The sequence below is a fragment of the Macaca fascicularis genome, chromosome 9 (genome assembly GCF_037993035.2).
Source record: "Macaca fascicularis isolate 582-1 chromosome 9, T2T-MFA8v1.1".
NCBI lineage: Eukaryota > Metazoa > Chordata > Mammalia > Primates > Cercopithecidae > Macaca > Macaca fascicularis.
In genome coordinates this window covers 79,339,509-79,365,546 of record NC_088383.1, presented here as the reverse complement: position 1 = coordinate 79,365,546, position 26,038 = coordinate 79,339,509, and the positions used below count along the sequence as shown (strand labels likewise).

General features: G+C 36.8%; 1 protein-coding gene across 3 annotated transcripts in view; it reads right to left on the bottom strand.

Annotated features, from left to right (window-relative positions):
* The window catches only part of CTNNA3 (catenin alpha 3), a 1,764,647-nt gene that overhangs the window by 1,293,954 nt on the left and 444,655 nt on the right, over window positions 1-26,038 (bottom strand). For all 3 annotated transcript variants that reach the window (XM_065521050.2, XM_005565734.5, XM_065521052.2), the window contains one exon: window positions 7,194-7,457. In XM_065521050.2, the coding sequence (XP_065377122.1) occupies window positions 7,194-7,457 (264 nt within the window). The remainder of the gene's footprint in view (window positions 1-7,193; window positions 7,458-26,038) is intronic.

Below are 26,038 nucleotides of genomic sequence, written 5' to 3'. Positions count from 1 at the left end.
CACTTGCTTCACCAATTTCATGTAATGAATTGGAGAGCTTTTTTTTTTTTTTTTTTCTATTCTCTGGACACTGCTGTAAAAATACATTTACATATTCCTGGAAGAGTTTGTAGTATTCTATCACACTATCTGAGCCTCCTATTTGCTTTCAGTAAAAACTGTTAACTACTAATTCTATTTAATTATTTCATTCATATTGTCTATACTTGAGTCAGTTTTGTCAATTTATATTTTCTTAGGAATTTTTCCATTTCATCCAAATTTTCATTTTTATCAGTATAAATCTGTTCATATTTTTAGTGTTTTAGTATTTATAATATTTAGTATTTAGTCATAACCCTGTAGTTATGACTTCTCTTCTGACTTTCACTCTTACATGTTGTTTTTTGTATGCTTTCAGTATTCCTAATTTATCTCACCAGCAGTTGGTCAATTTTATTGGTCTTTACAAATAATACACTTTTGGCTTTGTTGATCTTCTCTACTGTATCTTTGTTTGTGATTTAACAAATTTCTATTCTTACCTTTATTAATTTTTTCCTTCTGGGTTTTTTATATTGTCTATTTCAAACTCCAAGTGGAAACTTAGTTCCTTAATATCCAGCTTTCTTCTTTCCTAATATAAGCATGTATAGGTGAGAAATTTCCTTCTATGTACTCCCTTTAGCTATATCTCTCAAGTTTTGTTGTTATTATACATTATCATTATTTCTCAGTTATAAGTATTTTTTACTTTCAATTATAATTTATTCATGACCCAGTAGTTATACAGATGTGGTTTTCAAAAAAGATTCCAAATAGTAGGGTAATTTCACTTATTTACCTAAATACATTTCTAGGTGGCCTATATAAAACTAGTGCTTTGAAAATCATTGACTCAGTATGCAGTCAATTATTGTTAATTTTCCATGTGTCCTTGAAAAGAATGTGTTACAACCTCCTGGTGAATTTATCCTCTTATCAGTAGATAGTAACAGTCATTAGCATTTTTACTAGTATTGATATAGCTGGTATAGTTAGAGTTTGTTGGATATCGTTTTATCCTTTGACTTTCAAACTATCTTTATTCTTAAGTTTTAGATGTGCTTTTTATAAACAGCATATAGCTAGATTTTGTTTTACATTCGAAGCTGTCAGTCTTTTGTCTTTGGAGAGTTTAGGTTTTCTTTTAACATTTATGATGATTCCAAGAATATTTGGATTTATTTTATTATATTTTCTACTGTGTGTACATCCTTCTTTTTCCACAGTGGTTTTTCCTCCGTTTTTTCTTTTTTTTGGACAAACTGAGTTTCTTATTTTCTCATTGCATTTTTCCTTTTCCATATTTGGCAATTATACAGTCTATGACTATACATTTTTAGCAGTTACTCTAGACATTTTAACATGCTTATTAAGATAAATGCCTAACATAAGTCAATATTTTTATCATTCTCCCAAAAATATATAAAGACCCTAGAACATTTAACTATGATTCTATCCATCCTAATTATACACTGTGTTTCCAGACACAATCATTCTATAATTTTAATTATACAAAGTATAGTTATTAATCATTTATAAAAAGTAATATGTAAGCAGTAATAAACCCTTATGTTTACCATTTCCTCTGCTTACAAATTCCTGCATTTGCACCCTTGTTATATGATAATTTTTTATTTTTCTTTAACAGTTTTTTCAGTGAAAAGTTGTTGACAATAAAGTATTCATGTTTGGGATTGGGTAAAAATATATTTATCTTTTTTCTTGAAAAATAGCTGTATCATGTACTGAACTCAAGGTTAACAGTTATTTTTTCTGAGAATGATTTACTATCTTGTAGCATTCATGTTTAAGAACTCGGCTATCATTCACAGGTAATCAGTCATCATTCACAAGTAATTCTTTTTTTCCTATTTTCTTTTAAAAATATTCTTTTGGTCTTTGGCATTCTTCAGTTTCACTATGATACGTGTAAATATAGGTTTCTTTAAATATACGTTGCTTGGGATTTACTGGGCTTCTTAGCTATAGAGAATGGTGACTTCCATCAGTTCTAGGAAATTCTCATTATCTGTTTTACACTTCTCTCTCTTCTGAATTTTATATTAGAATATTTTAGAACTTGTCATGGCATATATCTTAACTGCTTTTCAAAATATATTTTTTACTTCTGTGACTTTCTGTGGGAAACTCAAAGTAACCTCTTCAAATATCTTTCAGATCACCAATTCTCTAATCTAATCACCTGTTTTGCCTAACCGTTGAATTTTTCATCATTATGTTTTTCATTTTAGATAGCTCTGCCTGGTCAATTTTGACAGTCTTTTGTTCCTTCAACATATTCATTAGGGAATAATGTATATTAAAAATATTAACTTTTTTCAATACCTTATAATTTCAATATCTACAGTGTTTGCAGATTGGGGATTCTGTAGTTTACTCATTCTTTGAAGTTACTCAAGATGGCTTATTTGTGTTTTTGTGAAAACCATCTTCCTTGGAACTGTATGAGATTTTTTTTGAAAGCTGCGTATAAAGTGCAGAAAGAATTTGAGTTTCCTTCTGGCAGATCTCTGGAGGTATTGCTGGGATAAGGCAATTTTAAATTAGATTTTTGGACAGGGTTTTAGAGGTTACACAGATAATATGAACGCTGAATCAAAGTCCAGATAAGGACAGGCCTATGGCTAGAAAATTCCAACATGGATTCTGTTCCTTTTTTCTGAGCTTCCCAGAGCCAAGGCTATGCTAGTCAAGTTCTCCCAATATCTCCTGCTATTTGGGTTAGTGTTTTTTTCATTTCTCTAACAAGGTGGTCAAATTTTAAAGATTCCCAGTAACATGCAAATGTATCTTATGGGACTATCCAATTGGCAAGATACAGAATTTATCTTTTGTCTTCAGTTCATAGTCTTTCAAAGTTCAAGCTCCCCGCCATAATTGAAAAGCAGTTCCCCCATCCCCCAACACAGTGCTGGTGCTGGCTTACTAGTTAGGATTTTGTGCTTTTCGTATCAGCCTCAAATAATTTATATAATTCAGTTATCAGATTATTTATGTATATAAAAATATTTTCTTCATCTCTTTTAGTTCTTATAGCTCACTATATATCTAGAAACCAAACCATTTTAAAAAATCATATTGATGTGCTTCTAGATACCAGTGATGTCTATTTCTTCTTTAGCTTCTAAATGCTAATCTGACTGACAGAGATCCTGTTTTCTCCTAAAGGTAAAAATGTAAGAACATGAGGAGTATCTTTCCCAAAATTATTACCCTTAGTAAAAGACAGAGTATCTTGGAAGTAACAGGGAACTCTGACTAAGGCTGGACAGCTGCTGAGAGAAGAGAATATATATAAAGTTTTCTCTCTTTGTGCTGCCTTACCACAGAAAAGATTCTGAGCAGCGTATCACCTACATGTGCTTCTGGTGGTTTCCATCACTATAAATTCATGGCCTGGTTAAAAGTTAAAGTAGAGCCATATACCCCCAGATACATCCACTTTCAGTCAGAGAAAAATTTCGGGAGAAAAAATAAGGGTAAGGAAAAAATGCTTTTCACTGCAAAATCACAAAATGACATGTCATATTATTAGATTCATTCATTCATTCATTCATTCATATTTACCTAGCACTTACTACATTTAGGGCATTATTCTAGGTGCTGGAGATAACAACAGTAAACAATGACTATATGAATGATGATACACGAATATATAAAAAAGGTTTAAAAAAGTGAATATGACAGCTCTTTGAAAATAAGAAAATAGATATACATATAATTGTTATCATCTTTATTGCATGAGGATTCAGATAAGTCTTGTGTACCACAATGACAACAGCTGCTTTTTCCCTCCTCACAGGAGAAAATATGTCTTAATGGACTTGGAATTTTCAAAGCAATTTTTATTGGCAAAGTTTCTTGCTTCATAACATTTTCAAAATTGTCTTAATCTACAATTCGACACTTCTCAACTCTCGTTCAGTCTCAAATACAGAAGAAAACCCCTATAATTCACACTGGCCTTTCCAACAAATCAATTGATTTAGCCAGTATAGTGTTCTAATTCAACTTCTATTTTCTCCACTCATAAATTTCAGGTTTCATACCCACACCCAGTCAAGGGCCAGAATGAAAAATTTAACAAAAGCTTCAGCATGGTTGTTGAGTAAGCACTCTGATACATTCCACACTATAAACATTTAATGAGACTTGCTCCCAACAGAGTATTTACTACATCAATTTACTTCATAGTATTATATTTGCAGGAGCAAAATAGAGCAAAGGTTATTTTGGATGCTTTACCAATACAGCTTCCTGTAAATAATGAAAAGTGCAACCATTTAATTTACCACATCATTAAAAAAGGTTAATAAATTCTGCTTTATCTAGTTCAGACAGCCGCAGCAGCTATTTGTAACTTGGATATAAAAAATATAGAAAACTTAGGCATTTTTTACTAGTTTGCGCATCTGTATCTTCAACTAGAACTAAATTTCAAAGGTTGTTCAGACAGTTTAGAATCCTCATTAGGATCTCAGAGAAATATCTTTTGGACTCCCTCCTGCCTCATGAAGAACAAGTGAGTCTGAATCTGCCTTTCTTGAGAAAGAGAACACTCTATTACCCTGCCTATGCCCACTCCCATTGAAGTTACACACACATACACACGCACACACACACCACGCACACTTTCTCCTCCTCTCCAACCGCTGCCATTTTGTGCCTGTAGCAGTCACTTTCCACTAAAATGAGAAAACAGAAGAGGTCTCAGAAGAAGGAATGATTTGGAAATGTCTTCTTCTATAATCCTAAAACACGGAATGCATTGTCTGAGATAAACCGGAGCTCTTCTGGGAGCATTCTCTGACACAGTTCTGTTTAGTACTACGAAAAATGTGCTATATGGGTTGAGCACTGCTAATCTAAAAATCTGAAATCCAAAATGCTCCAAAATCCAAAACTTTTTGAATGCCAGTGTGATGGCACAAGGGGAAAATTCAGCATCTAACTTCATGTGACAGGTCGCAGTTAAAATGTAGTCAATGGATTAAGAAAATGTGGCACATATACACCATGGAATACTATGCAGCCATAAAAAAGGATGAGTTTGTGTCCTTTGTAGGGACATGGATGCAGCTGGAAACCATCATTCTTAGCAAACTATCGCAAGAACAGAAAACCAAATATCGCATGTTCTCACTCATAGGTGGGAACTGAACAATGAGATCACTTGGACACAGGAAGGGGAGCATCGCACACCAGGTCCTATTGTGGGGAGGGGGGAGGGGGGAGGGATAGCATTAGGAGATACACCTAATGTAAATGATGAGTTAATGGGTGCAGCACACCAACATGGAACATGTATATATATGTAACAAACCTGTAGGTTATGCCTACGTACCCTAGAACTTAAAGTATAAAAAAAAAATGCAGTTAAAAACATCATTTCATGCACAAAATTACTTAAAATATTGTATAAAATTACCTTCAGGCTGTGTATAGGATGTATATGAAACATAAATGAATTTCATGTTTACACATCAATCCCATTCCCAGGATAACTCATTAGCTATATGCAAATATTCCAAGATCCAAAAAATTCCAAAATCCAAACCACTTCTGGTCCCAAACATTTCAGATAAGGGATAATCAACCTGTATGATCCTATCCATCTATTCTAGCAAATTTCTACATATCACTCTCGACACTCCCCAAATACAGACTACAGATGGTCCCTGACTTGACTTAACAATGGTTCAACTTATAATTTTTTCCAGCTTTATCATGGCACGAAAGTAATATATACTCAGTATGTATGTATAGTGTTTCAAGCCCCTAAAGGTCATACCCTTCCCAGGGTAGGGTAACCTGTATCCAGTGACCGAAAGAGACATACAGGCCTGGTCATTTCTGCCTGACAAGGTACACTCTGGAGGGCAATGCTCTCACCAGAGCTCCCTGCTGACTGACCAGTTCTGTTGTGAGTATCAGAGAGATGATATACAGAACCAAAGAGCTAATTAGAAAAATAATTACAAGGGTATGGTTGTGGAAGGTGAGTAGTTCTTCTATAATAGGGGATGTGGCGTCTTGAAGGCCTTTGTGGGTCTAGATCTCAGGTAGACTTCTTCCTCTATCCAGTCCCGCTCCCTCCCTCTTTCCTTCCCAAATGTAACACCTTGTTTTCCAAACTCCATTCTGTGTGTGATTCTGGAGGACCCAGCCTACAACACTAGCCATGACTCCTTCCTTTCTCTCATGTCCCACATCCATTCTATCAAAATTCAGTTGACTCTACTTACAAAATTTAGCACTGATGTCCACTAACACCACTCTAGTCTAAACTAAAACATGAAGTGGTTAATGTAAAGTGTATAAATGGAACCTGGGTTACTACAATAGCCTCTGGCCTGCTTTTTCAGTTCCTCTCATTGTTCTCCTTCAGTCTATGTTCCTTATGCAACCATCATAGTCATTTTAAGACACAAGTCTCAGCATGTCATACCTTTGCTTAAAACCTTTCAGTGTATTCCCGTTTAACTTGGAGTAAAAGCCAAAGTCCTTAAAGGCATACACAGCCCTCAATGGTTGCTTCTCTAACCTTAGCTCCTACTACTCCTTGCCTTGCTCTCTCCACCCAGACACCCTGGTTTTTATGTTGTCACTTAAACATGGAGCACATACCTTCGAGCCTTTGCTCTAGATCTTCATCTGCCTGATTCCTGAACTCTTTCAAGGTTTTGGCATTATCTCACCTTCTCAATGTAACATACTAAACACTTGTGTTCTCTACAATGTTTATTGGTTTTATTTTTTGCCTATAGTCACCTGCTAAAATGTACAAACTTGTCAAGGGCAGTGATCAGATATGTCCCAAGCACATAGAACAGTAATGCCAATAAATATTTGTATCTTATGCTTCATAAGTAGATCTACGTGAAAGAAAGACATCATTTCAATCTAATTAGTAATCACCATTCAAATTCATTGGTTTCCTTGGCAGAGATGTACAGGAGTCAGAAATATACTAATAGAATATTTTCCTGTTAATCAATTCTTTGGAAGACTCAAGAAGGCGATAGAGACTAATCTGGATTTTTTATTTTCTCATGCTCTAAATGCTAACATGTGGATCTTCTTCTGTTTTATTATTATTATTACTGTATTGGGACCTCACATCACAGTTTATCTTTCTCCCGACTTACCTCCAGCTCATCAAGGGCACTTCCCAGAGTTGCTGCCTGAGGTTCTCGTGGGGTTGTCATATTCTGGATCCCTTGTGAAGCATTTGAAATTACATTGAGAGCATTCTGAATTTCTTCACAAACTGTGTCCTTGCTTGCTTTGAGGGAAGCAACATCAGAATGCTCCAAACAAGCTGAACAAATTGAATGCAAGAGGGGAGAGTTCTCCTTCAATGAGGCTCGGGCTCCTGCAATTTCATCCCTCTGATTTGGAGATTTTAAGTCCTGAGAAGGGAAATAAAAAGAGTGGTATCTTACAATGGGTTATGGGGGAAAGACTTAAATTAAAAAGCTTCATTTTTTAGTAAGTATAAATGAAAAGATAATAGACATCAAGAAGTCAGCTATAAGTTATAATCAAGGGCATCTATTATTTCTACATTCTTTCAGGTTCTGTTAAAAATTCTGCAGCATAAACAATGATGCAGTTAACCAGTAAAGGTCCCAATAGTGCAGATGTGTAAAGATCTATTACTATTCAGTCAAATCCTTGTCAGTCAAATCCTTATAAGTAGCTAAAACACTCTGACATTCACATTATTAAGTGCATAAGATAGCTTGAATTACAAGGACGCTGATTACCTCATTCCATAGATGTTGATAATTGCATTTAACCTTTCCATTAAAATTAAACCAACTGAGTTAAGAACACTAAATGAAACCTACCACCATTCAGCTATATTTCTTTTCCTTTTCAGAAATACTAATAAATTAATACTATATCATTCTTTCTTTGACATTTATTCAACAATTAGTTACTGAGCACTTAGCATATTCTAGCCCTTGTGCTAGACTCCAGTGTACAGATATGAAAAAATCCTACGAGGACCTTGTTTTTCTTTCTTTTGGGGGGAAAGGGCCTACAGACAAGAAATAAACTAGATAAACAAATATACAAGATGATTTTAGGTGACAATAAATGCTGTGAAGAAAACACAAAAGTGAAGTGTCATAGAGACTGACTTGCAAGGAGAAAGCTGCTTTAGGTTGAATGGCCAGAGAAGGTATTTCTTCAGAGATGACAATTTGCAGTAAATGTAAATGAACCGCATTACATTGGAGGGAAGAGAGAAAAGAGAATGTTCTATCTAAGTGATAGGTGATCAGAACTAGCTCAAGATACAAGAAAAAAATCTGGCAAGCCCTACCTTAACCAAGTGATGAAATTTAACATCATCAGTGATATCACATGGATATCATGTACCCCTTGATATACTGTGACAAGAAAAGTATGCCATTTCTGTGGTATTCCCTCCAGGAACCCATAATTCCAGTCTAATCATGAGAAAAACAACAAACAAAATGAGATTGGTGAACATCCTAAATGACATCTGGGCAGTGTTCCTCAAGACCACTAACATCATGAAAAACAGGAGATTGACTGACAAACTGTCATAGAACAGAGAAGATTGGGGAGACATAACTAAATGCAATGTGGTACTGAGGATTAGATCCTGGAACAGAAAAAACATTCATGAAAAACTGCTGAAATCCAAATAACCATTATTAATAGTTAATAGCAATGCATCGGTATCCATATCTTTGTAATGGCAAATGTAAGATACAGTATTAACAATGGAGAAAACTGGAAAAAAGGTAAATGGGAAGTCTCTGTACCAACTTTGCAACTTTTCTGTAAATCTAAAATTATTCCCAAATAAAAGCTTAAGTTAAAAAAAATAATTCAAGGGACATTTACAATAGTTCATTCACTTCATATACACATTTCATATAATCTTCATAAAAACTCATGAGAAATGTGATTATTCCATTTTAAAACTCAAAACACTAAGGTTTCAAGAGACTAAGTTTCTTAGCCAAGTGGCAGAGCTAGATGGTGGTATTTCTTGTATTGTAACCCACGTCAGTATAACTTCCAAGCCCTTATCCTAAAAACTATGTGCCATTCTTTCCTACATAGGAAAAATTTCTTATTTGCTACACAGCATGAGGACTTGTATTTGTATAATATCATGTAGCTTATAAAGTGCTTCTGTATAGCATCTTATTGATCATCACAATACTCTTTGAGGGAAGGAGTCTGCTATTATTAGTCCTATTTTAACTAAACAGGTGTTTGGTGTAAGAAGATAGCAACTAGTAAAGGAACTGAGATATAAACCTAGTCTACTGATTGCTAACCTTATGCTTCTTTCACAAGGCTCTGCTACTCTGGGAATAATGTTGCCTAAGGCTAATAAATGGCTTGTGCTACTATATTTTTAGTTCCTTCCCTTCTGAAAATAAAGGCTGTCTGCTACTTCACTCAGGCTTTGGAGATATTAACTTCTAACTGTCCTCCCTACATTTTGTAACAAAGTAGCTATCAACCCACTGTTCATACTCACTAATTACCCAAGAAAAGACACTCTATGGTTTTCTTGGCTTGCTACAATTTCCCCCTTGTATATGTGGTCTGGGTTTTAGTTTTAGCTCTATCATTAGCACCATGAGCTGGGTAACTCATCTCCTCTTTCGGTGTCTGTCTTTCTATCTATAAAAATGGGATAATGATACTTCTTCCAACTCTCTCACAAGATTGAGTACACAGGACATCAGAAATGGAATAGAAGTGCAAAATAGAAAAAAGGTATAGAAAGAATATGGAATTGTTTTATTCCTTACATCTGTCAAACTTGGTGTACTGTTTTTGTACTATGATAATCTTAGTGATTTTCATATTTCCCACAACGTTACAAGCTCTACCTACAGTCATCAGTGTAACTTAAGGGATAAATAGTTTAATGTTTAGAAAGGATCACAGCTCCTCAGATGAGTAATAATTGGAAGTATAAATGTTCAGAAAGAGGTGAAGCAAATTCTCTGATACTACTGTACAGTCAACTTAATACATAATTCCCTCTGAAGTGACCTATACCTCATGCTTCTTTATTTAGAAGGACAGTGTCAAGGTTTAGGTTGTTTCTGAAAGGTGAAAAACTTGAACATAGATTATAACAAGAAGGCTAAAGTTAAAATTATTTCTTTTGCTCTAAAGGTGGCAATGTGTAATCTGACAGTAAATTGTAGTAACTTTAATGCCATGGGGACTTCGAAATGTTAAAAATACAAATGTATTTTGAATTTGGAGCCTACACTTTGTCATCTCTGCCCAAGGCAATTACAGAATCCATGAGCCCAAATAGCAAGTCCTTGAAGCCTGCGAAAAAGGACTGAATCAGTGAACATAACAAATATAATGTTACAGCAGTGGACAGGGGGAAAGGGGCAGGTTGCAGAGTTTATGTAAGGAAAATTAACAAGGCATGACCATTTCTCCCAAAGGACATCAAGCATGGTAAACTTAATGTAGTAAATAGGTACACAGATAAAACAGAAATTAATGACTGTCACCTCCTAAACGTGTGTTGTGGTAGTGGTGTCTGTGGTTGTTTTATTTTAACTGATGATACCACAGGTTCAAAGGTTCATAGGTTGTCCATTTACCCTAAAATTCGCATCAGGTCAAAATAGGAATTAAATAGTAAAGTTAATCAAGGATTTCTTTGGATGGAGACATATAAAGAACTCAGCTCCTCAAGGATTGATACTTATTTATAATCTTTTTTTAAAAGCTCCAGAAGAAAGCTCACAGGAGATTTCCAAGTTAAGAAGACATTAAATGTTTCCAGCTGACGAAGAAACACACAGATGGGATTTAAAAAGACCTTACAAGTCTGTGCAAGTGGGTAGAGAAGTAACATATGAGTTTTAACCCTGGCAAGAGAACAAAATATATTTAGGAATATTATTTTAAAAAATAAAAATGGAGGGCTTTAAGCCATCAGTTAATTAATTCAACCATTCCTTCAACCTGTACTATGTTGAGCGTCTCCTATGCCGAGCCTCGACTTTGCATCAAGGCAATGTGCTAAATGTTGGAAATGCAAAGATAAAGATCCGAAGGGGAGACAAATAAACACATTTACATGGGGACTAAAATAGAGTTACCCACAGCATAGAGGACAGTCTCTCAGCTTGAAGGGATTAAATAAAATTTCTCAGAGAATGTGAATCTTTTCTCCAGCTTTATTGAGGTATAATTAACAAATAAAAATTGTGTATATTCAAGGTGCACAACATGATGCTTTCATATACATATACATTGTGTAATGATTACTACAATCGTATTAATCAATATAACCATCACCACACAGTTACCCTTTGCGTTTGTGTGTATGTGCTGTGAGGACATGCAAGATCTATTCTCTTAGCAAATTTCAAGTAAGCAATACGGTATTATTAACTATATTCGCCATGCTGTGAGTTAGGTCCCTAGAACTTATTCATCTTATAATTGAAAGTTTATACCCTTTGACCAACATGTCCCCATTTCCCCCGCACACCAACCGCTGGCAACCATGGTAAAACTGCTTCTACAAGTTTGACTTGTTTAGATTCCACATATAAATACAATCATATAATACCTACTTTCTGTGTCTGGCTTATTTGACTTAGCATAATGTCCTTCAGGTTCATCCAAGTTGTCATAAGTGGGGGGATTTCAGAGAAGGTGAATCTTAAACAGTGAGTATAAATTATCCCTATGAGGAAGGACCCACAGACCCTTTGAAGGAAGTGGACTGCTCCTGCAAAATCTGGGATACACCCCAAATACTGTGAGTGCCCCAACTGCAAAAGTGGGAAAGGGAGAGCCTCCTCTCCTGAATACACACGTCCACTGGAGCAACTGAAGGTCTGTTTGTGGGAGAAGTTTCCGACCTTACCTGGAGCTGAGTCAATTTAAAGAGCCAAGCAAAAATACAGGGGTAGAGGAAGCAGCAGAAAGTCTCCGGAAGCCCGCTGGGTCCCCAGTCAGACCATTCCTGTCTGGCACCACAGGGATACAATGAGAGGGCAGCCAGAGAAGCAGGGGTGGGGAGAGTGGGAAGCATCACAGGGAGAAGGAAAATTCCAGCTGAACTTTGTAACAATTTGAATAGGGTGAGAAGCCTCCTGGCCAGAACTTGAGGGAGGATGCGAATCTAGTGTGCAGACTCCACAGCGGGGGAAGAACCAGGCCGTTTTCATTTGAAGGTGGCAGGCGGGTAGCCTAGGGCAAGTTTTCAAGCCCGGCTTGCCCACCCCTGGAAACAGACTCCGGGCTGTTTGGGGGCACGGTGGGAGTGAGACCGGCCCTTTGGTTTGTGTGGGAGCTGGGGGAGGCCTGTGACTGCCAGCTTTCCCCCACTTCCCTGACTTCCCTGACAGCCTGGATGACTCAGGAGAGGCAGCCACAATCCTCTTAGGTGCACAACTCCCTTGACCTGGGAACCTCACTCCTGTCCCCAGTAAGACCCGCCCAAGGAAAGTATGAGCTCAGATACACCTAGCCCTGTCCCTACTTGATGGTCCTTCCCTACCCACCTGTAGCTGAAGACAAAGGGCATATAATCTTGGTAGTTCTAGGACCCTGCCCACTGCCAGTTCCTCTCCATACTACCATAACTGATGCTGTCTGCAAAACGCCGTCTCCCGGCAGGAGGCCAACCAGCACAAAAACAGAGCATTAAACCACCAAAGCTAAGAACCTTCATGGAGTCCACTACACCCCGCTGCCACCTACACCAGAACAGGTGCTGGTATCCACAGCTGAGAGACCCATACATGGTTCACATCACAAGACTCTGTACAGGTAACCCTCAGTACCAGCCCAGAGCAGGGTAGACTTGCTGGGTGGCTAGACCCAGAAGACAGACAACAATCACTGCAGTTCAGCTCACAGGAAGCCACATCCGTAGGAAAAATGGGAGAGTACTATATCAAGGGAACACCCCATAGGAGAAAAGAATCTGAAAAACAGCCTTCAGCCCTAGACCTTCCTTCTGACAGAGCCTATACAAATTAGAAGGAACCAGAAGAAAAAATCTGGTAATATAACAAAACAAGGCTCTTTAGCACCCCCAAAAAGCACACTAGCTCACCAGCAATGGATCCAAACCAAGAAGAAATCCCTGATTTACCTGAAAAAGAATTCAGGAGGTTAGTTGTTAAGTTAATCAGGGAGGGACCAGAGAAAGGTGAAACCTAATGCAAGGAAATCCAAAAAACAATACAAGAAGTGAAGGGAGAAACATTCAAGAAAATAGATAGCTTAAAGATAAAACAATCACAAATTCAGGAAACATTGGACACACTTTAGTAATGCAAAATGCTCTGGAAAGTCTCAAGAATAGAATTGAACATGTAGAAGAAAGAAATCCAGAGCTCAAAGATGAGGTCTTCAAATTAATCCAATCCAACAAAGAAAAAAGAATAAGAAAATATGAACAAATCCTCCAAGAAGTCTAGGATTATGTTAAACGACCAAACCTAAGAATAATTGATGTTCCTGAGGAAGGGGAGAATCCTAAAAGCTTGGAAAACATATCTGGGGGAATAATCAAGGAAAACTTCCCCAGCCTTGCTAGAGACCTAGACATCCAATTACAAGAAGCATAAAGAACACCTGGGAAATTCAGCATGAAAAGATCATTGCCTAGACACATTGTCATCAGGTTATCCAAAGTTAAGACGAAGGAAAGAATCTTAAGAGCTGTGAGACAGAAGCACCAGGTAACCTATAAAGGAAAACCTATCAGATTAACGTAGATTTCTCACCAGAAACCCTACAAGCAAGAAGCAATTGGGGCCCTATCTTCAGTCTTGTCAAACAAAACAATTATCAGCCAAGAATTTAGTATCCCGTGAAACTAAGCATCATATATGAAGGAAAGATACAATCTTTTTCAGACAAATGCTAAGTGAATTTGCCATTACCAAGCCACCACTACAATAACTGCTAAAAGAAGCTCTAAATCTTGAAACAAATCCGAGAAACACATCAAAACAGAACCTCTTTAAAGCAGAAATCACACAGGACCTATAAAACAAAAATACAAATTAAAAACAAAAACAAATAGTACATAGACAACAAATAGCATGATGAATGCAACAGTACCTCACATCTCAATACTAACACTGAATGTAAATGGCTTAAATGCTCCACTTAAAAGATACAGAACCACAGAATGCATAAGAACTCACCAACCATCTACTGCCTTCAGAAGACTCACCTAACATGTAGACTCATGTAAACTTAAAGTAGAGGGTTGGAAAAAGGCATTTCCTGCAAATGGACACCAAAAGCAAGCAAAGGTAGCTTTTTTTTTTTTTTTTTTTGAGATGGAGTTTTGCTCTTATTGCCCAGGTTGGAGTGCAATGGCGCAATCTCAGCTCACCGCAACCTCCGCCTCCCGGGTTCAAGTGATCCTCCTGCCTCAGCCTCCTGAGTATATATACAGGCCGAGGATTACAGGTATGAGCCACCATGCCCAACTAATTTTGTATTTTTAGTAGAGATGGGGTTTCTCCATGTTCGTCAGGATGGTCTCGAACTCCCAATCTCAGGTGATCTGCCTGACTTGGCCTCCCAAAGTGCCAGGATTAAAGACCTGAGCCACCACGCCCGACAAAGGGGGTAGCTATTCTTGTATCAGACAAAACAAACTTTAAAGCAACAGCAGCTAAGAGACAAAGAGGGACATTATATAATGGTAAAAGTCCTTGTCCAACAGGAAAATATCTCAATCCTAAACATATATGCAACACTAGAGCTCCCAAATTTGTAAAACAATTACTAATAGACCTAAGCAATGAGATAGACAGCAACACAATAATAGTGGAGGACTTCAATACTCTACTGACAGCACTAGACAAGTCATCAAGACAAAAAGTCAACAAAGGAACAATTGATTTAAATTATATCTTGGAACAACTAAACTTAACAAATACATACAGAACATTTCATCCAACAACCACAAAATACACATTTTATTCAATAGCACAGGGAACTTTCTTCAAGATACACTATATAATAGGCCATAAAATGAGCCTTAATAAATTTAAGAAAATTGAAATTATATCAAGCACTCTCTCAGACCACAGTGGGAAAATACTGGAAATCAACTACAAAAGGAACCTTCAAAACCATGCAAATACATGGAAATTAAATAACCTGCTCCTGAATGAGCATTGAGTCAAAAATGAAATCAAGATGGAAATTTAAAAATTCTTCAAACTGAACAAAATCCTCTGGGATACAGCAAAGGCGGTGCTAAGAGGAAAGCTCATAGCCCTAAACGCCTACATCAAAAAGACTGAAAGAACACAAACTGACACTCTACGGCCACACCTCAAGGAACTAGAGAAACAAGAACAAACCAAACCCAAACCCAGCAGAAGAAAGGAAATAACCAAGATCAGTGCAGAACTAAATGAAATTGAAAGAAAATAAAAACAAAAGATAAATGAAACAAAAAGTTGTTTTTTTGAAAAGATAAATAAAATTGGTTAGCAAGACTAACCAAGAAAAGAAGAGTGAAAATCCAAATAACCTCATTAAGAAACAGGAGATAGCCCAGGCATGGTGGCTCACGCCTGTAATCCCAGCACTTTGGGAGGCTGAGGTGGGCAGATTACAAGGTCAGGAGTTTGAGACCAGCTTGGCCAACATGGTGAAACCCTGTCTCTACTAAAAATACAAAAATTAGCAGGGTGTGGTGGTAGGCACCTGTAATCTCAGCTACTTGGGAGGCTGAGGCAGGAGAATCACTTGAAACCAGAAGGCAGAGGTTGCAGCAGGCTGAGATTGCACCACTGCACTCTAGCCTGGGCAACAAGAGTGAAACTCCATCTCAAAAAAAAAGAAAGAAAGAAAGAGACAGGAGATATTACAACTGACACCACTGAAATACAAAGACCATTCAAGGCTACTATGAACACCTTTATGCACATAAACTAGAAACCTAGAAGAGATGGATAAATTCCTGGAAAAATACAGCCTTTCTAGCTTAAATCAGTAAGAAGTAGATACCCTGAACAGACCAATAATAAGCAGTGAGACTGAAATGGTAATTAATAAATTACCAACCAAAAAACCCAGGACCAGATGGATTCACAGCAGAATTCTTCCAGACATTCAAAGAACTGATACCAATCCTTTTGACACTACTCCACAAGATAGAGAAAGAAGGAACCCTCCCTAATTTATTCTATGAAGCCAGCATCGCCCTAACACCAAAACCAGGAAAGGACACAAACAAAAAAGAAAATATGGACCAATAACCCTGATGAACATAGATGCTAAAATCCTTAAAATACTAGCTAACTGAAACCAAAAACATATCAAAAAGATAATCCACCATGCATAAGTGGGTTTCATACCAGGGATGCAGGGATGGTTTAACATACACGAGTCAATAAATGTGATACCTCACATAAACAGAATTAAAAACAAAAATCACATGATCATCTTAATAGATGCAGAAAAAGCATTTGCCAAAATCCAGGAGCCCTTTATAATTAAAATTATCAGGAAAATCGGCATACAAGGGACACACCTCAGTGGAATAAAAGCCGTCTATGACAAACCCACAGTCAATATTATACTGAATGGGGAAAAGTTGAAAGCATTACCTCTGACAACTGGAACAAGACAAGGATGCCCACTCTCACCACTCCTCTGCAACATAGTACTAGAAGTCCTAGCCGAGAGCAATTAGACAAGAGAAAGGAATAAAGGGCATCCAAATTGGTAAAGAGGAAGTCAAACTGTCACTATTTACTGACAATATGATCGTTTACCTTGAAAACCCTAAATACTCCTCCAGAAAGCTCCTAGAACTGATACAAGAATTCAGCAAAGTTTCCAGATACAAGATTAATATACACAAATCAGTAGTTCTTCTATACACCAACAGTGACCAAGTGGAGAATCAAATCAATAACTCAACCCCTTTTACAATAGCTGCAAAAAATAAATAAATAAAATAAAATACCTAGGAATATACCTAACAAAGGAGTCGAAAGACCTCTGCAAGGAAAACTACAAAACACTGCTGAAAGAAATCACAAACGAAACAAATGGAAACACATCCCATGCTCATGGATGGGTAGAATCAATGTTGTGAAAATAACCATACTGCCAAAAGCAATCTACAAATTTAATGCAATCCCCATCAAAATACTACCATCATTCTTCACAAGAATAGAAAAAGTAATTCTAAAATTCATATGGAACCAAAAAAGAGCCTGCATAGCCAAAGCAAGACTAAGCAAAAAGAACAAATCTGGAGGCATCACACTACCTGGTTTCAAACTATACTATAAGGCCATAGACATGAAAACAGTATGGTACTTACTGGTATAAAAATAGGCACATAGACCAATGGAACAGAATAGAGAACCCAGAAATAAACCCAAATACTTAGGCCAACTGATCTTTGACAAAGCAGACAAAAACACAAAGTGAGGAAAGGATACCCTTTTCAACAAATGGTGCTGGGATAACTGACTAGCCACATGTAGGAGAATGAAACTGAGTCCTCATCTCTCACCTTACACAAAAATCAACTCAAGATCCACATGTAGGAGAATGAAACTGAGTCCTCATCTCTCACCTTACACAAAAATCAACTCAAGATGGATTAAGGATTTAAATCTAAGACCTGAAATTGTAAAAATTCTAGAAGATAACATTGGAAAACCCCTTCTAGACATTGGCTTAGGCAAGGATTTCATGACCAAGAACCCAAAATCAAATGCAAAGATAAATAGTTGGGACTTAATTAAACTAAAGAGCTTTTGCATGGCAAAAGGAACAGTGAGCAGAATAGACAACCCACAGAATGGGAGAAAATCTTCACAATCTGTAATCTGACAAAGGACTAATATCCAGAATCTACAATGAACTCAAACAAATCAATAAGAAAAATAATAAACAATCCCATCAAAAAGTGGGCTAAGGACTTGAATAGAAAATTCTCAAAAGAAGATATACAAATGGCTAACAAACATATGAAAAAATGCACAACATCACTAATGATCAGGGAAATGCAAATCAAAACCACAAGGCAATACCACCTTACTCCTGCAAGAAAATGGCCATAATCAAAAAAAAAAACAAAAACAAAAAGCAGTAGATGTTGGCATAGATGCAGGGATCAGGGAACACTTCTACACTGCTGGTGGGAATGTAAACTAGTACAGCCACTATGGAAAACAGTGTGGAGATTCCTTAAAGAACTAAAGGTAGAACTACCATTTGATCCAGCAATCCCACTACTAGGTATCTACCCAGCGGAAAAGAAGTCATTACATGAAAAAGATACTTGTACACATATGTTTACAGCAGGACAATTCACAATTGGAAAATCATGGAACCAACCCAAATGCCCATCAATCAAGGAGTGGATAAAGAAACTGTGGTGTATATATACAATAGAATACTACTCAGCCATAAAAAGGAATGAATTAATAGCATTTGCAGTGACCTGGATGAGACTGGACACTATTATTCTAAGTGAAGTAACTCAGGAACGGAAACCAAACATCATATGTTCTCACTGATACGTGGGAGCTAAGCTATGAGGACACAAAGGCATAAGAATGACACAATGGACTTTGGGGACTTGGGGTGGGGAGGTGTGGAATTGGGGAAAGGGATAAAAGACTACAAATACAGTGCAGTGTATACTGCTCAGATGATGGGTGCACCGAAATTTCACAAGTCACCACTAAATAACTTACTCATGTAACCAAACACCACCTGTTCCCCAATAACTTATGCAAATTTTTTAATTAAAATTAAAAAATTCAAACATTGCCTAAGTATAATAGAAAAAAAAGAAGTTATCCCTATGAGCAATGCAGAACAAAAGAGCATGTGAAAAGGCCTGAAGCAAGAAAAGGTGAGGAACATGCTGGTTACTGCAGGTGATATGACAAATTCAGGAAACCTAAGCATGAATGGTGATGAATCCAGCAGGAAAGGCAGGCAAGAGACATTTCACATGCTCTGCTAAAGAACTCCAAAAGCAACAAGCTCAGATGTGTATTTACAAAGATTGCTCTGGCAATGGGTTTTTGAGTGGATTGGAGAGAATGAAATTGCAGTCAGGGAGACCAGGCAATAATCCAGGTCTGGGAAAGAGACAATGAGCGCCTGAACACTATTGCTAGGCTATAGTGAGATAGATCCAGGAAATTTTTAGGAGGTACAAATGGTAGGACTTTGGTGTATCTAGATGGGAGTGGGGAAGAGGAGGTATTTGAAAGCATCTAGAGAATTGTTTCAGCAATTGTGTAAGTAGTGATGCATTCACCACAATGAGAATACAGAGAGAAGAATGTGCTTGGAAGAAAAAGGTTCAGTACATTTTGTCATCTGCCAAATGTAACATATCAGCACAAGATCCAAATGAAAATACAATACACATGAATCTAGAATTCAGAGGAGAGTCTGGGCCACAAATAGAGATATGTGAACCACCGGCTCACAGTTGGGAGCTAAAGCCATGCGTGTGAAGGCTACAAGACCTGCACCAAGGGTGAATATTACAATAAGGAGAAGAATCTAGGAGTCATTGTAAATTGTTCCTTGAGGATATCAACCCAGTAATTTTACGTGCTAGCCCCAAAGGCCAAATATATATTTATATTAGCAAGAAGGGTATCAGCAAATACTGAATTCAAAAAAATTTTTCAATTAAAAGTATTTTTAAATAGGCCGGCAAACCATGCAGATTACAGAGTTTAGAATCTAAACTACTGTGGGTAATCATAGTCATCATACCTTAAGATAACAAAAGATTTTTCTTTAAAAGCAATTTTGAACAGAATGACTTATGTTTCTGGAAAGCTTAAAAATATGAGGTCCGTTCACCTTGAAAAGGGGAAATTTATATTGGAAAACACATGATAAAAACATCTATAAATCATGAATGAACTTGATAACTTGTTAATGGGCTTCTTTACTTAAATCTGGAGATGCTAGGTCATAGAAGTCGCTTTTAAGATTTGAGTAGAAGAAATTATATCTGTTCACACTTCTGTCTCCACTACTTCATTATAATTCTCTTGAATAGAAGTACTATGGCTTACTTATTTTATATTTCATTATCTAGTAGTATATAGCACATATTAGGAGTTTAATAAATTTTTGTTAAGGAAACAGACAAATGAATAAGAATTAAGCCAGAGGAAGTTAATATGCTCAAAAGGGGATAGATATGATTACTCCAAGAAATAAAACATGTGGAAAATATACTTTAATCCAGAGAGTTGGAATAAATTTATGCATAGCAATGCCACAGAAGGCTGAAGAGCGAAATTAAACTGTACCTATCTTCACATTAAGTGTTAGTGAAGTCATTGGTACAACTACTTTGGAAAACTGTTTGATAGTTTTTACTGAAGCTGAGTATATGCATGTCCTGTTCCCCAGCTATTTCATTCCTAGGAGAGGATACACACATATGGAAATATGTTCCTATGTCCATCTAAAGACACAGGCAAAAATGTTCCATACCAGCACTGTCTGTAATAGTCCAGACCTGGACACAGCCCAGAGTAATGAAAATGAACAAAACATAGCTACACACGACAACATGAAATATGGCACGAAAAAAAAGGAAGACATAAAAGAGTATGTATTGTTTAATTCCATCTATGTGAAGTTCATACTCAGGCAAAAGTAACCTACCATTTTAAAAATAAGAATAGTGGTTATTCTTGAGGGGGTGATTAGAGACTAGACAGGGAGGAGGAATCTTTCAGTTTCCGGTAGTTTTCTTGTCCTGGGTGCTAGTTACACTGATGTGTTTAGTTTGGAAAAATTCATTGAACTGTTCATTTTGCACTGTGCATTTTTCTGAATGTATATTGTACTTTAATAATAATAAAAAAAGTTCACATAAAATCAAGGAAACGAAAAACAAAAAGTAAAGCCAATATCCATAGAGTGAGCCTTCTTTTGGCAAAGGACACTGGTATAAACTAGCTATGGACTGGCTATGGTGTCATATTACCCATGTCATTAAGGGAAGAATGAGAAAATTGAATATTCTGTCCATCTATAAGAATCCTGTATCCACTTTGAGGGCTCATATTTTTAAAAAAGAAAAAAAAATGTTTGAAATATAAAAATAAGAAGAGAAAGCTCCTGTAGCCTGACCATCAGAAAAAGCAAACCTAAGAGACTTTCACAGCAGTTGATTCCATGAACCGTTGGACAAAACTGCATTTCTGAGAATTAAAGAAAACTTCCTTATGAAGCTACATTCCTGCCCACATGGAATAGCTCCGCATATACTCTGCTCAACAAAGCAGAACTACATGCAAATTACTGAGTTTCTCTTCCAGGTGTTTAAATGAGGTTTCTGAAGCTGGTAAAAAACCACTCTGGTAAGGGAAGGAAAGGGAGCTTATAAAGAGAGGTTTTGTTTGTTTAAGATTAAGATGTGCAGCAGACAAGCCCATGTATACTTTGCTATTTGGATTCCATTATGGGTTGGCTTCTGTCTCCAGTCTTCTCTCTGCCAAGATGCTGCATACCAATTGCTTCACTGGTCATTGGGCAGCTTCATGTTCTATTAGGAAACAAAATAACACAAACACCTGCTAATTTAATGTTTGGCCAACCTAAATTAGGAAATGGAAACTTAGTCTTAACTGAGCTGAAGGGTATAAGATGGTGAAACAACAGTAGGCTTCAGGAAAACAAAGTTTTGAGAAGAAAACTTAAAATTAAAAAAATGCAAGATTTTACAATAAAAGCATCATTAAGGAGCAGAGAGAGCCCTTTACTGCTTTTCTATCCTTATTTCCCATTTCTCATTTCATAGAAATAGGACAGATTCAATAAAAAAAGAAAATAAAAGAATTCTTCAAGTTCAAATGGGAAACTGAGAAACCATATAATAATAGTATTAAGACATTTCCCAAGGTGTGCATTCTGGGTCATTAATGCATACCTTCGATAACTGAAATACACCAAGGTGAATATTAACAACTCCAAAGAAACCTCTGAAGAAAACATTATCACTTAATTCTAATGCAGACTACTGTGTCAGTCAAGAAAATGTAGGGGGGTGTGTGTGTGTGTGTGTAAAGTTCAAAATGCACTATGTTCATTTCCTATTCATCTGAAGCAAATACAATATGTATTACATTTGTCTATTGTTTGCCTGGAATTTATACCTCAAAATAAATAATATCTGAAGCCATCTACCACATGATTAAAAAGTAAAAGGAATAAACAGAAAAACAGAAAAGTTATGGGCTATTTTAGCAAAATTCAGTGGCTGTACTTCATGCATCCTTTCCATTGGTGCATATGTTTCATCATTTAATCTATCAAGAAGAGTCAAATATCCATAGGTCAAGGCCAGGGGTAATGGCTCACGCCTGCTACAATCCCAGCACTTTGGGAGGCTGAGGCAGTTGGATCACCTGAGGTCAGGAGTTCGAGACCAGCCTGGCCAATATGGTGAAACCCCATCTCTACTTTAAAAAATACAAAAATTAACTGGGCATGGTGGTGTGCACCTGTAATCCTAGCTACTCGGGAGGCTGAGGCATAAGAATCACTTGAACCTTGGAGACAGAGGTTGCTGTAAGCCAAGATCATGCCACTGCCCTGTAGCCTGGGTGACAGAGTGAGACTGTTTAAAAAATAAAATAAAATCTGTAGGTCAGAAAATTTTCCCTCTAAAGCATAATTAACAATTAGTAAAGTTGAATTTTTTAGTTTAGTCAAAAATCAATAAATATTGTTATCCTTACAATTCCTTCCTATGAAGTTTTCATGACTCACTTGTGAGAAATAGACCACTTGTTTTCTGAATGTTATGGTGTATCTCAAAGAGCAAATAGCATCACTTAGATCAAATATGATCCAAGCCCAGGGATGTTGACCCGACTTCCTAGTTAATAATTCATTACATTTGTGTAGTGATTTATTCTGTTCAACATATTTCCAGCCATTCTTCCACAAGGAGTTCTATAAGAAATCATAAAAAGTGGTATCCCTTGTTGTCGAAAGAAGAAATGGACATTTGTCAAAAGGCACACACAAATTAATAAAAAGTGGTGATGGTGACTTTTTTCAAAAAGCCAACATTTACCAAGCAGCTGTGATGCTTCCTATATTCAAGTACTCTCTAATCACTTTCTCATTTAATGGCCCCACTAGAAATAGGATCCACAAGACTGGCTCCTGTCTCAACACTCTTTCTACTCAACACTATTTCTATTTGTTGTCAGTAGCTCCCACCATCTGCTCCTAAAATCTGTCAAAAAACTTTCCTTTAACTCCGCCCATCTGTGGTGACCCAACAGAGAATATATATTTCAGGCATATCTTCCTGACAAAGAATTGTTGTAACTAATACAACTAAGATTAGAAACATTTTCCTTAATTTAGTTTTAGAACAAGGCTGATACAAAAACCTCAGGTCAAAACTACAAGATTAAAAATTAAAGTGTGGCCCGTAAGGTCATTTAGAATGCTCAAAAATGTAAGTCAGATATGTAGAGAAAGAATGAAACTAATAAGTATCATCTTGAATATTTCAATCTAACTTTGATAAAGGAAACATTCTAAATATGGCACATTTGTAGATTAATGGTTGATTTTCCCAGAGGAAAAAGTGTTTTACTTTTTAGTTTAATTCAAATAGCTTGAAATGTCTGCTATAAGGTGTGACTTTAAAGCTAAAACTACAAACAAATGTTTAAGCAGGAAGCATGAATAGGGCAGATGAAAGTAAATAGGGAATGGTGAGGCCTTGGCACACTATACCGTATCTGCCCCGATTTAAACACATTCAGATCCAATTGGCCAAACCAAAAAAATCCCTGAATCTAATGTACTAGCACAGATGTTTCGGTGAGCCTTATTAATGCAGTCGCCAAGGTCATGCAATATATGTGCCTGACCTTGGAAGACCTCGGAAATAAAATGCATGTCCCTGGGCCTGATGAGCCTACAATAAGCCAAAAGGCCTGAATGAGGAGCAACTCTAAGGCAGGAAGTCTGCCTCATTTTAATGGAAATAACATAAGCTTTGAGGTTAGAAACCCAATGCAAAAACACTCCAATAGCAGGAGATTTCAGGTAGAATAATTAACCTTACTTCAGCTACAAAATGTGAATAATTCCTACCATTTAGGGTATTAATGAAGTGAAATGATTTAATGCCAAAGACTTTTCCAGCATTTTCTTATTTGATGTCTCTCTATGCAACAAACTATTAGCCATATTCCCTCTTTACAATATTTCCCCCATTTTCTTAGATGACAGCAACCTAAATTTAAACTGAGAGGTGTTTATCTCTCTTCTAAGTTCCAGCTGCATATGTCAAGTTGAGTCTCAAACATGTCCAAAGTTGAACCCATTGTGTTTCCTACACTCCCACTCCCCATACGTTTCTCTCCAGCATTCCATCTGCATGGTCCTAATATTCAGCTGATGAAAAAGAAACATGAGGAATATTCACGACTTTTCTAACCCCCCAACCCCCACCATTAGGTAAGGTCTATTATTATACTCATTAACTATTTCTCCAATATACACCCTTGCTCTGGTCCTCACTAGTAGCACTACTCTAGAGGAGAAATGATTAGGGATAAAATTAAGGAAGTGCTTGTAAACACAAGGGAGAGGAGAGACTACAGAAATATTTAATAAGACAGAACTTTTTGACCAATCTCTTCTCTGTAATACCATCAGAGGAAACTCTTTAAAACTTAAATCTGGTCGTCACTCCTCCAATTTGAAACTTTCTAGTGATGGTTAATCCACAAATTTAAAAACTCATATTTTTTGTTATAGACAAGCATGCTTCTCTGGCTTCTCTCTCTAGTCTTACTTCCTTCTACTCCCATAACAGTCACTCTTTTCTCCAGCCACACAGAATCACATGAGGTTCCACTGATGCCTTTGCACAAGCTATGTTCTAGTCTCCCCTGCAACCCCCTAGGAAATGACTATTCATCTTTTAAGTCATCGTGGATTCTTACATTCTATCACACACAGACTTCATTCATGTGCCCCCTTTACAGGGCACTAGTCTAGCAGATATTTTAAACTATTATCCTTTGCTGTAACTATTTGTTGACATATCTGTGTCTCTCACCAAATTATGAGTTCCTGCTGAGGCAAAAATGATGTCTTAATTCTTCCATCCCCTAGGCCTTGCATAGGAACTAGCTGAGAGTAACCAATGAGTGAATAACACCTCTCACCACTTTAAAGTAATGAAAAAACCTTGAGGGTCACTGCCATAAAATAATTTACTTTTCCATGAAATAAAAATTTCAGTTTTGTAAAAGGAAATCACAACTGCAAAAAAGCTCAGATATGCTCAGTCTAGAATGGAAGTGTTTTTTCATTGTCCCTGACTAGGCTAACTAGATTTGTTTATGAACCAGTCTTCAAAGCGTTCTGGCCTAAGCCTCTTTTAAAAAAACCAGTGACGACTGTTTCTATCACTTATAAGAAGGTGTGTCTTTCAGAGCCTATGGCTTTGACTCTCAGGATGTTCTAAAATATACCTAATTTCTAACACATTCCCCAACAGAAACAAGACTGAGCAGAATGCAGATAAAGATGTCTCACACTTGACATGCCGTTCAGAAAGTTAAATTAGTGCTCCCTATATTAACCAATAACTAGATTCATCTGATCAAGGAAAACAGAGGTAACTTAGGTTAATAATGTTGCTAAATTTGGGGTATTCCAAAAAATTGATTTCAACAAGTATTTATATAGTGGAATTGTGCTTAGAGCTGTGAGGAAATAGAAATACCAAGTAAAATCGAGTACCCAGCTCTGCAGTCCTTTGTTCTCCAGAAATTGTTAGATAATGATATGCTAAAATAATAAATTTGGCTAAAATTGGTGAAATAGATAATAATTACCATAGGAATTATAAGGAAAAGCATGAAAAGCTTAAGAAATGCTTCAGAGAGAGGAAGATGCACAT